The following is an 11401-nucleotide window of genomic DNA, read 5'->3' as shown; positions in this document are numbered from 1 at the left end:
TTCCTGATTGTATTCAAGAGGAAGGTTAAAAAAATAAGTAAAAAAATCGTATATTATTCACTGACTCTTGATGACAGCAGTGACATTACTGATACAGCAAAGCTTGAGATTTTTATCCGCGAGATTGATCAAGATGTTAGTATAGGAACCACCACTGGTTATAGTTTTAATGCCAAGTACCTTTCCTCCGTCTCCTTACTTCATAGGCTGTTTGTCGCATGTAATCACTGCAGTTCGAGTTTTGGTCACCGCTGATGTAGAGGGTGTTATGGTGAAGATTTTTCACCAGGAATTCATGACCGGAAATGAGAATTGGAGTATCTACAGCATTTTTTTTAACTCGTGAGCCAGTTCCAGGAGGAGCCTGTCTCAAAACGTAAATAACGCTAAAGCAGTGGTATCTTTACTTGTATCAGCTTTGTCATTTCCTTCATATTGATCGCCAAGTGAGAGAAACTGGAACCTTGGCCTGCGCGCTCCCCCGATCTCACCTCTCCTGACTTTCTTATGGAGCTACGTAAAGACTATTATGTATGCAACACTAGTAGAAACAGTAAATTAGCTTACTGAGCGCATATTTACAGCATATTTCCTGCGATCGATACCATAAGAGGGGAGCGTGGAATCTTCCAGAGAGTAAGAGGAAACATGGTTCGTCGATGCACGCTATGTAATGAAGTTGGCTGTCGTCACTTTGAATATTTATTTCAAATGTGAAATTCAAAGTTCTTCAAACTACTCTGATGTTTTTATTTTGCCTACTGAATTCGTAGAAAGTTCGCCATCACAAAAGCAGGAAAAGAAGCCTCTGTGCTGTAAATACTCCAAATCTCATTTCCAGTCATAGGTTCCTGGGTGAAAAATCTTCGCCATATCACCCCTCTACATCCCCCCAAATTTTGAAAAAGTCATTCAGTTGCACCCTGCCTATGGTACATATTTAACAATAATAACATAATACATAAATTTCATTACCTATATGTTTTTCACTATCAATCACATTCACAATCCTTACAAATAAGAACCAATTCCTTAAAAATGTACATATCACAATAAACTCACGCAATTATAGGGGTCATACGAATCCCCTGTCACCTGTCACTTTTTATGTATTATTTCTTACATTTTAACTGTACAATGCATAACTTGTGATCACTAATTCGATTTGAAAATTGTCAGGAGTATAATTAGCACTTTCACAACAGTAACATTACCTGTAAAGCCAAGGCTGGATGGTGTGAACGGAAATGGACCATTTGGATAACTCTCGTCTCAAAGTATCTGCCAGCGCCACTGCTGCATATTTCGACATGCTGTACGGTGACAGTCCTGGCAATGCTGTACGACCTTGAAAGAAGTTACAAATACATATATAATACACCATTCTAAAGTGAAACGTTTCTTAGCCGGCCAGAACAATACGAGCCAGTCGCGCTTAAGCAACGTAGTCTAGTTGTAATGTTAAGACTCAGTCGCTGTTAGTTATGGTAAATTAAATATCATATGCGCCCAGACAAAATAATATAACCACGAAAAAATTGAGACGTATGAATTAAGTTACTTAAAAAAACATTATAATATTTTATATTAAAACATTTAATTTAATCAGTAACAATTTTTCTATAACAATCTAAATAGTGTAGTAACAAGGAATGAGATGGTTCACACACGCAGATATATATACAGGGTGTTTCAAAATACGGAGCATAATTTCAGGTATGTATTTCCCACATGTAGACAATCAAAATAGTTCATTAGAACATGTGTCCGGAAATGCTTTATTTCCGAGTTATGGCCTTCACAACATTGAAATTCACTAGAACATTTTTCTTTCCGCAGGTCGTTGCCGTCAAAGGAGACATTAAGAGGGCACTCTGACAGTTCATTCCGAGGCGAAGGTTACATTCAGTGTTGTGTAGGCGTTAGACTGTGCGACATGTATTCAAATCAAGAACTGGCAGAGATACACTTCATGTACGGTAAGACGGACGGCAATGCTGCGCTGGCTCGTCGTTTGTACCAGGAGAGGTACCCACAGCGACAATGTCCAGATCGGAAGACATTTGTACGTCTCCCATTATCGTCTGTGCGAGTATGGAAAATTTAACTCTCCTGGTTTGGGAAGGGGACGACCAAGATATACAACTCCAGAAGTACAGTAGGAGATTCTGGATTCTGTGAACATGACTCCTTCTATCAGCACATGAAGGGTAGCGTTGCAAGTCAATGTTCCTCATACGACTGTCTGGAGACTGTTGAAAGAGTATCAATTGTATCCTTATCATTTGCAACGTGTACAGGCCCTGTCACCAGCAGATTACCCTGCACGAGTTAGGTTCTGTCAGTGGTTCTTGCAGCAGTGTGGTGTAAATCCGAACTTTCCTGCCTTAGTATTATTTACAGATGAAGCACAGTTCACACGAGATGGCATAACAAATTTCCACAATCAGCATGTATGGGCGTATGAAAACCCACGTGCAACTGTTCCGTCTCATCACTACTCGTAGGTGCGGTTCTCCCTCAACATGTGGGCCGGTATCATTGGTGATCCATTAGTTGGACCCCATGTACTTGTAAACAGACTTACGGGGCAGGCGTACACAAACTTCCTGGAAAACACTATACCTCATGTTTTAGAAGACACTCCACTGATCAATCGTCAACACATTCACTTCTTGCATGATGGCGCTCCTGCACACTTCAGTCGTACGGCTCGCCGGTACTTGGATCGACGGCTAGGTAGAGGTGGCCCAATTGCTTGGCCTCCACGCTCACCCGATCTGAACCCTCTCGATTTCTACTTGTGGGGCCATTTAAAATCATTGGTCTATTCGTCTCCGGTGCCTGATTTGGAATCCCTTCGGAATCGAATTGTGGCATGTTCTGAGGACATACGCAATACTCCTGGAGTTTGGGATCGTGTTCGCAGGTCAATGAGACATCGATGTGAGGTCTGTATTCAAGCAGGAGGTGGACATTTTGAACATCTTCTGTAATGACAACGACCTGCGGAAAGAAAAACGTTCCGGTGAATTTCAATGTTTTTGAAGGCCATAACTCGGAAATGAAGCATTTCCGGACACACGTTGTAATGAACTATTTTGATTGTCTACACGTGGGAAATACATACCTGAAATTATGCCCCGTATTTTTTAAACACCCTATATATACACAGTTTCTCCCTGAGTACAAATGCGTTTACATCTTTTTGTAAATAGATGGATGTATTGGTATTAGTTCACAAAAGTATAATCTTAATTTAAAAATGATCTAGCTATATTTACAAAGTAGTTATACATAATAAATATACAATTTCCTAAACTAATTAATCTATCGCAAATCTCAGTAATTTATTGGTTCAAACTTGCATTTACGTCTGGTTTTAGTGCATGTTTAAACCAATCGCACATCTTTTTGTAAATAAATTTAAAATATAATTCATTACGAAAGTAAAACAGGCAATGAAGTGCGAAGTTCTTGCAGTGTGCTTAATTTTTTACTTAATATTAATCACACTCAAGTTATAAATTTAGACAGTGGCATTGGCGATTACCTCACAGTGTGCAATAAAGCAAATCTAACTGAACAGTCACGCAAGCAGTAAGAGGCACGTTGTTCCGCTCAGGTTGAGAATATGTGCAGTAAAATATGTAAACATTTTAACGAAATATTCAACTTAATTTCACATTAATACAAAATTATTATTCGTACAACATAAATGGGATGTTTAATAAATGCGGGGAATATAAAGACAGAAATAGTTAATTCAACATCGTCTAATTCCGAAGTATTTAAGTGTGGAATTAATTTCCAAATGAATCGGATTCTCTGTAATGACATTGTTACTCGTTACAATTTCAACAACTTTTATATTGATATATGAATCGTTACGACTATCAATTTATTATTACAATGTTGTTTCGAGACCAGAGTTCATGGGATGAGGAAGCGATTATGAAGTAATTAAGGAGAAGGCTCCGTCTTGTTAGATTTAAAAGCGGGGAGTGTAAAGACAGAAATGAAGAGAAATATTACAGCCTTGGTGACTCAGTGCTAGCGCTTTGGGCTTACAGGGAGCTTGGCTTCAAATCCCGATCTATCCTGAATTGATAACTTGAGTTCGGCATGTCCGTGGTCCAGCCTGTGGTGCAATCTGGATAGTCTCTAACGAACTATGTGGTCTACGTTTCTCGGCACTAGCGACATCTATAAGCTCGCTCTTAGAATTGAAGCGAATGGCGGCAAATTAAAGGCCCTGCCATTGGACAAAAAATATAAACTTTGTGATATGGAAGTTAAACTTAGACCGTAAGTGAATTGGATAAAAAAAAGACTGAAACCTGTATAAATGAGGTCCTTGAGACATCTGATGGGCTTTCCTGAATGATATAGACAAAAAAAAAAAAAACATTACCAGAAAATCGTAAAAGTTCAGGATACAATAGAACAAATTAAATTACACCATTATCAAAACAACAGATATCTGCAAAAATTTCGGAGTCACCAAAAACCAAAATGGTACTCGGATGACCGAAATCAAAGGCAGGATTATAAAATATTTAATAAGTAATTGAGACAATGAACCTTTCGGAGTCACCAAAACCCAAAACAGTACTAAGATGACTGAAATCTAAGACATTATTATAAAACTGAAAAATAATTTGGCCAATGAAAATTTACGTGTCATTAGAACCCAAAACAGCACTCGTGTTATCGAAATGAAATACAGGAATATAAAATTAAAAATAATAATGGAATAATGAAAATCTGGGAGTCAACAAAACCCAAACAATACTCAGGTGGCCAAAAGCAATAATAGGACTATAAAATTGAAAAAGCGTAACCAAAAAATAAACATGGAAGAACAGATGAACAAGAGAATGTTAGCAGCAAATTTAAAAAATGAAGAGTGATGGAGAAGTGTTGGTTGAAACTACTGTTAAACAAATATATGTTGTTCTGAATAAAAAGCAGATTAAGTTTCCACCAAATAAAAGACTGAGGTCTGAAGACAAACAGCTGCAGAATGTAATTATTCCATGAGATTGAAAATGTCTGATGTTGTGTTATGAAGACACAAAGAAACATAAAATCTGGAAATAACATAACTTACAACCCAACATTCAACGTTGTATCGTCATGGGAGTAATTACATTAGTACTGGGTGAGCAGTATAGAGCAGAACAGATTTCACGGCTATGCGCGCGGAGGTGGGGAACTCAAAGGCCGCGCGAGTTCTGCTCTATACTGTTCACCCAGTATATGTAAAATATTAATACCGACCTTTCTGTAAATACAAATTAATTTCAAACCATTTTATTTGCAGGAACAGTATTTATTCTTTTTCTATTTTAATAAATGATTACCGATATTTACCTTCTGACAAATTAATAACTTCAACCAGTTTCAACTGAGAAAAAACTGCCACTTAGATTTGATCTTAGATCAAGGCGAAATAATCTTGTATTAGTAGATTAGTGTTTATACGACCAAAAATCTAAGTTAAGCTTTACTGAAGGTTGATTTCTTTACATAATCTCAGATTAATTATTTATTCATCTAGACCAAAGTATTATGACAGACAAACATAAAGGCAATCAATAGCAGATTAAGGAAAATTATTTGTTTCTTTTGTGGCTCGAACTCAAAATAGTCCGCACTTTTAGCTTACAGTGTATCAAACAGAAAACAAGTATTATTTTATAAATAAAGTTAATATTTGATCAATTATAGTGATTTCGTTCTTCATTTCAAGCATTTCTTTATTTTTAAAGAAGTAGGAGAAAGTATTATAGATATTTTTATGTACAATAGTCCAATTGGATCACTCGTTAAAACCATGCAAGTGAATCATACCTATAATACTGGTAACAATTACAACTCTTCCTTTGGACTTCCTCAATAACGGCAGGAATGCCTTCGTAACTCTGATAGGTCCAATAGCGTTGACGTCAATTATCTTGTTATATTCTTCTATAGGAGTCCACTCCATTTCACTGAATGAACCGATTCCAGCGTTGTTGACGACGGCCCACAGATCTGAAAGTGAATATCAAGCTCTGTTACACAAATTAGTAGTTATTTATGCCACTTGTGTGTAAAATAAAACTTCTTTGCATGAGTGGAAAGGATACAGTTCATGTTAAAATTACGTTATGAGGGTCTACGCCACAATACATGTTGCTTACATAATTTTATTTTTAATGATCTGTATATTTGTTAAATAAACAACTTTTTAATTTCACTGTGTTATTATTGAAAGTAAGTTAGTAATTTTACCATAATGACTAGTTTCGACGTGATGTACCATTATTTTCAGATTTCATAGATGACGAGCGTGTCGAAAGTGTGCACTCAAGAATGTAGTAATTGTTGTAACTAGTGTATAATCTTGGTAATTCTAGCATAAGCTCATGTGCTAATTTTCACTAGTGTTCATATTGAGATTATACACGTATTACATACGTTTTACGCTACTCTAGCATTAAAATGTGTAAAAAAAACTATTATAAATTTATAAAGTGTAATGTTATGACATAGTAGAGACATGAATACTGGATATGACGCAATATAGTGCATAGTTGCTAAGTAACCGTTTCTAAGACAATGTTTTATTTATTTTTTTTTTTTAATCTTTTTCTTACAGATACGTCATATAAAATGCTGTTGTGAAGGCGATGATGACGTCATAGAATACTAGTTGCTATGTAACCTTTTCTGGCACCAGTGCCAAAATTAGGCCAATTGTGCACGATTTATAGCGTCATAACTAACGTGTTTTAATGATAGGATTACATAAAATACGAGTAATTTTATTTATTAAATTAACAAAAAGACTTGCCATCATAAAAACAGACCGCTATTGTTATTTAATGTTACATTATATAGTAGACCATGAAGAGTGCGATAAAGTTGTTTTGCGGCACAAGTGCGATAAAGTAATTTTATTTCACTGTGTTCAGAAAAGGCGTACTTTTAATACGAAAAACCGGTTAGAAAACCCCTATTTTTATGGTAGTGAATAATAGTAATGCTGCAAGAGAATCAAATAGGATTTTATTCACGACTGAAATATTAAGCGCCCGAGGCGCAAGCCGAGGGGTGTAATTTCCATGAGTGCATGAAATTTGCTTACTCTCATATTATGACATAAACACTATTCTTGTACATCAGCATTATAAACTGTATCTATTGTTAGTCAAAATCGTGCACAATATATCACATTATTGCATCAGTGCCGTAAGATGTTACCATGCCAACTACAACATAATGATTACTATGATGGCATAACTTGTGTCATAATATTTATATTATTAAACCGTTTTTCGTCTACTCGTCTCAGCAGAGGAAGGTGGTGTGAGGAGTTAATGTGAAATCTGCAGTGACTCGATTGTGTTAATAGTACCCAGGCCTACATTAATGGGATTGTTCATTGGATAAGCTTTACATAAACCTATACTAGGCCTACAGTTTAAAAAATCCAAAATCCGTCGCGCAACAGCCCATGGAGGATCAGAGCCTACCAGTCTACTGTTGGCCTTGTTCACATACCTAAGGAGGTATAACATGTGGTCAGCATGATGAATACTCCCTCCTCCCAACGGTTGCAACCGACTTGCGAAAACTGATTTCGCTACCTATTGTAGCTCCCCAGTTTAATTACCATGATGGGTGGGCACCAATCCCATTCACTGGCCGAAATTTTATAAGAAAATTTCTTCTCTCCTGAAGTCTTGAACTATCGCTCATTTCGTATCACTAATTTAAGGCATGACGGTTTAGACCAGCCGTTACCAGTACAGCGCACCTACGGGCTAGCGTCTCTTACCCGCGAATAATAGACCGCACTATGGCGCTTCCGTGGCTGCTAGCGATTATACTCTCTCCCTCTCCCTGCTGCACGACGGGGCATATTACGATGCACTGCTTGCCCGTTACCCATTTCAGCGAGTGCTGACGACCACTGGTTTAGACCATGCAGCTATGACGCGGGACGGATATTATTTTAATTCTGTGGATAATAATTTCTCCGTAACAAACACATTTAGGTAACTTACAACTTACTTACAAACGACTTTTAAGGAGCCCGCAGGTTCATTGCCGCCTTCACATAAGCCCTATCCTGTGCAAGATTAATTCAGTCTTTATCATCATATCCCACCTCCCTCGAATACATTTTAATATTATCCTCTCATTTATGTCTCGGCCTCCCCAAAGGTCTTTTTCCCTCCGGCCTCCCAACTAACACTCTATATTCATTTCTGGATTCGCTTATCCTCAAACACCCTTAATTTCTGTTCCTCTCTCAAAGTGAGAGTCCAAGTTTGACAACCATACAGAACAACCGGTAATGTAACTGTTTTATAAATTCTACTTTCAGATTCTTTTACAGTAAACTAGATGACAAAAGCTTCTCAACCGAATAATAACAGACATTTTCCATATTTATTCTGCGTTTTATTTCCTCACGAGTGTCATATATATTTGTTACTGTTGCTCCAAGATATTTGAATTTTTCCACCTCTTCGAAGGATAAATCTCCAATGTTTATATTTCCATTTCGTACAATATTCTGGTCACGAGACATAATCATATACTTTGTCTTTTCGGGATTTACTTCCAAACCTATCGCTTTACTTGCTTCAAGTAAAATTTCCGTGTTTTCCCTTATTGTATAGTTCCGTAACAAGCTGTTCTTTTCGGTGATGGGTTGTTAGACCTTCGCCCAATCCCCAAGCTGGAGGACCACCTCTTATCGGCTGTCCACTACTGCTTATTCAATATACTCGCAGCCACCCTCCATATCTGGAGGCCGTCTCCTCTATCTGTAACCTGAGGACGCGCCATGTTCTGGTGGTAGGGACCCACATACATGGTTTAGTTAACTTACTGTTTTTATTAAATGTCCGCATTTCTCATATACTAGGTCGTTCAAATTAAATTCTTTCGTCGCTAATAGAAAGAAAGAGAAGAAAAGAAATAAAATATACAGAAAGAAAGAAAGAAAGAAAGAAAGAAAGAAAGAAAGAAAGAAAGAAAGAAAGAAAGAAAGAAAGAACTTAAATTTATTGTTAAATACTCTTCACGTTTAACATATTTCTCCCAGTGTGACAGCAGGTGACGGATACCACCTTCAGAGAATCCCTGTTGCCTGCTAGTTAAACATTATATAACAGCATTATGCACCGCTTCGTCCTTCAGATTTTTCTTCAAATCTCCAAAAGTATGTAAAGTCTGGGCTGTAAGGGGGTTGTGTTAGTGTCTTCCAGTGAAACCATTACAACTCGTTCCTTTTTGATCTGGAAATATGAGTTCGAACATTGCCACGGAGTAAAATAACTCTCTTGTCGGAATATCCGGGGTTTTACTCTTGATGTTTTGTCTGAGATACCCTAGAGAGTCTGCATAGCGCTGGGCGTTGATAAATTGTCCGTGCTGTACAAATTCCACCAGCAATGGACCTTGTTAATCGAAAAAAAAAAAAACCGATAACATGACTTCCCTGCATTCCCTTGAAACTTGAACTTTATAGCCAGAAGATTGGGTTTGTTTTCATTTCATGCGAGACCGATGGGTGTGTGAATCAAAATGATGACACCAGGACTCGCCACTGTCACAATGCGATACAATAACTGAACATATTCTTCCTAATATCATCGTTGGTTCTGTTGGCAGATTTCCACACGTTCGGCTTTATGCCCAGCAAGGCAATCACTGTGCTCAGACTTTGCGATACTGTGATATTGGAGATGCTTGAGAATAATTTCATAGATACTTTCCCGGCTGATATTCAATAATAAACTAATTCTATTTTTCTTATTGTTATCCTATTCTCTGGGAAAAGAGCATCAACATATTAAATTGAATTTGGTGTGATAGTCAGTTAGTCAGTCACTTAGTCAGTCTGTTAGTCAGTCGGTCAGTCATCAGTTAGTCAGTCTCTCTGTTAATCAGTCAGTCAGTTAGTCTGTTAGTCAGTTAGTCTGAAGTTAGCTAGTTAGTCAGTCAGTCTGTTAGTCAGTTAGTCATCTTGTTAGTCAGTCAGTCAGTTTGTTAGTCAGTCAGCAGTCAGTAGTCAGTTAGTCAGTCTGTCTGTGACTCAGTTAGTCAGTCTCTCTGTTAATCGGTCAGTCTGAAGTTAGTTAGTTAGTCAGTCAGTCATATTTTTAGTCAGTCAGTCAGTCAGTCAATATGTTAGTCAGTCAGCAGTCAGTAGTCAGTTAGTCAGTCTGTCTGTGAGTCAGTCAGTCAGTCAGTCAGTCTGAATTTAGTTAGTTAGTCAGTCAGTCTGTTAGTCAGTCAGTTAGTCATCTTGTTAGTCAGTTAGTCAGTTTGTTAGTCAGTCAGTCAGCAGTCAGTAGTCAGTCAGTCTGTCTGTGAATCAGTCAGTTAGTCAGTCTCTCTGTTAATCAGTCATTTTGAAGTTAGTTAGTTAGTCAGCAGTCAGTTAGTCAGTCTGTCTGTCTGTGAGTCAGTGACTTAGTCAATCTGTCTGTGACTCAATCAGTCTGTTTGTCAGCCAGCAATTTCATTAGTATTTTTGTTTAAATAATATCTTGAGTCAGAAAAATAATTTCAACTAGCCTACACTTATTACAAGTATCCAACTGCAGTTCATAAACACTTTAACATATTAACATTTATTCGCCTGCTATCAAATGCTATTCTTTAGCGAATGTTATGTAATACGTTCAAAATTAAAGTTTCCTCATTTTTTAACATTAATAATAATTTTATTGCTCGAAAATATAATATAATTAAATTGAGAATTTAAAAAATTCTAGCACTCACTTAAAAGAGAGTGATCTCGTGCTCAGGGGAGTATTTGATACATAATAAAGTTGCATGCATAAATTACAATAAAATCACATCTGAATTTGAATATTACTCATCAATAATTGTGACATAGGGTAAAGGTGATAATATTGTGATACTAATAATATTATGATAGTACTATTTGGTAATTTTTTCAATTTTACTGAGCGAGAGGAAGTTCGGTTTTTTTTTGCGTCAACGTATTAAAGGAATGTTTGTGGACAAGTTTCTGCACAAAACCGGTCCTTCTCTCGCTCAGTAAAATTGTAAAAAAATCTAAAAAAGTATTATCGTAATAGTATTGGTATCACAATATTACCAACCTTTACCCTATGTTTTTAAATCTGAAATTCTTGGAGTTAAGTAGATGAGGGTATTCCTTTATTAATTTGTTATAAATTCTAGGCCCGATATTACTACTATGATGAAAAACAGTGCTCCTCAAACACTTAGTTTCAAACAAACGTATTGTATCCATGCCTTTGGTTTTGTGTTATGAGTATATGGTCTGAAATGTGTGTGATTTTTATGTATAAAATTGATATAAATTTGATGCATTTTCAAGACTTAAAATTCTAAAAACAAT

General features: G+C 36.8%; 1 protein-coding gene across 2 annotated transcripts in view; it reads right to left on the bottom strand.

Annotated features, from left to right (window-relative positions):
• LOC138704826 (short-chain dehydrogenase/reductase family 9C member 7-like) overlaps positions 1-11401 on the bottom strand; it is a 67725-nt gene that overhangs the window by 22455 nt on the left and 33869 nt on the right. For both annotated transcript variants that reach the window (XM_069833117.1, XM_069833118.1), the window contains exons 4-5: positions 5857-6039; positions 1215-1347 (exon numbers count right to left, since the gene is read on the bottom strand). In XM_069833117.1, the coding sequence (XP_069689218.1) occupies positions 1215-1347; positions 5857-6039 (316 nt within the window). The remainder of the gene's footprint in view (positions 1-1214; positions 1348-5856; positions 6040-11401) is intronic.

This window comes from Periplaneta americana, chromosome 8 (assembly GCF_040183065.1).
Source record: "Periplaneta americana isolate PAMFEO1 chromosome 8, P.americana_PAMFEO1_priV1, whole genome shotgun sequence".
NCBI lineage: Eukaryota > Metazoa > Arthropoda > Insecta > Blattodea > Blattidae > Periplaneta > Periplaneta americana.
The sequence above is the reverse complement of the archived record's forward strand: the minus strand, read 5'-3'. Positions and strand labels throughout refer to the sequence as shown.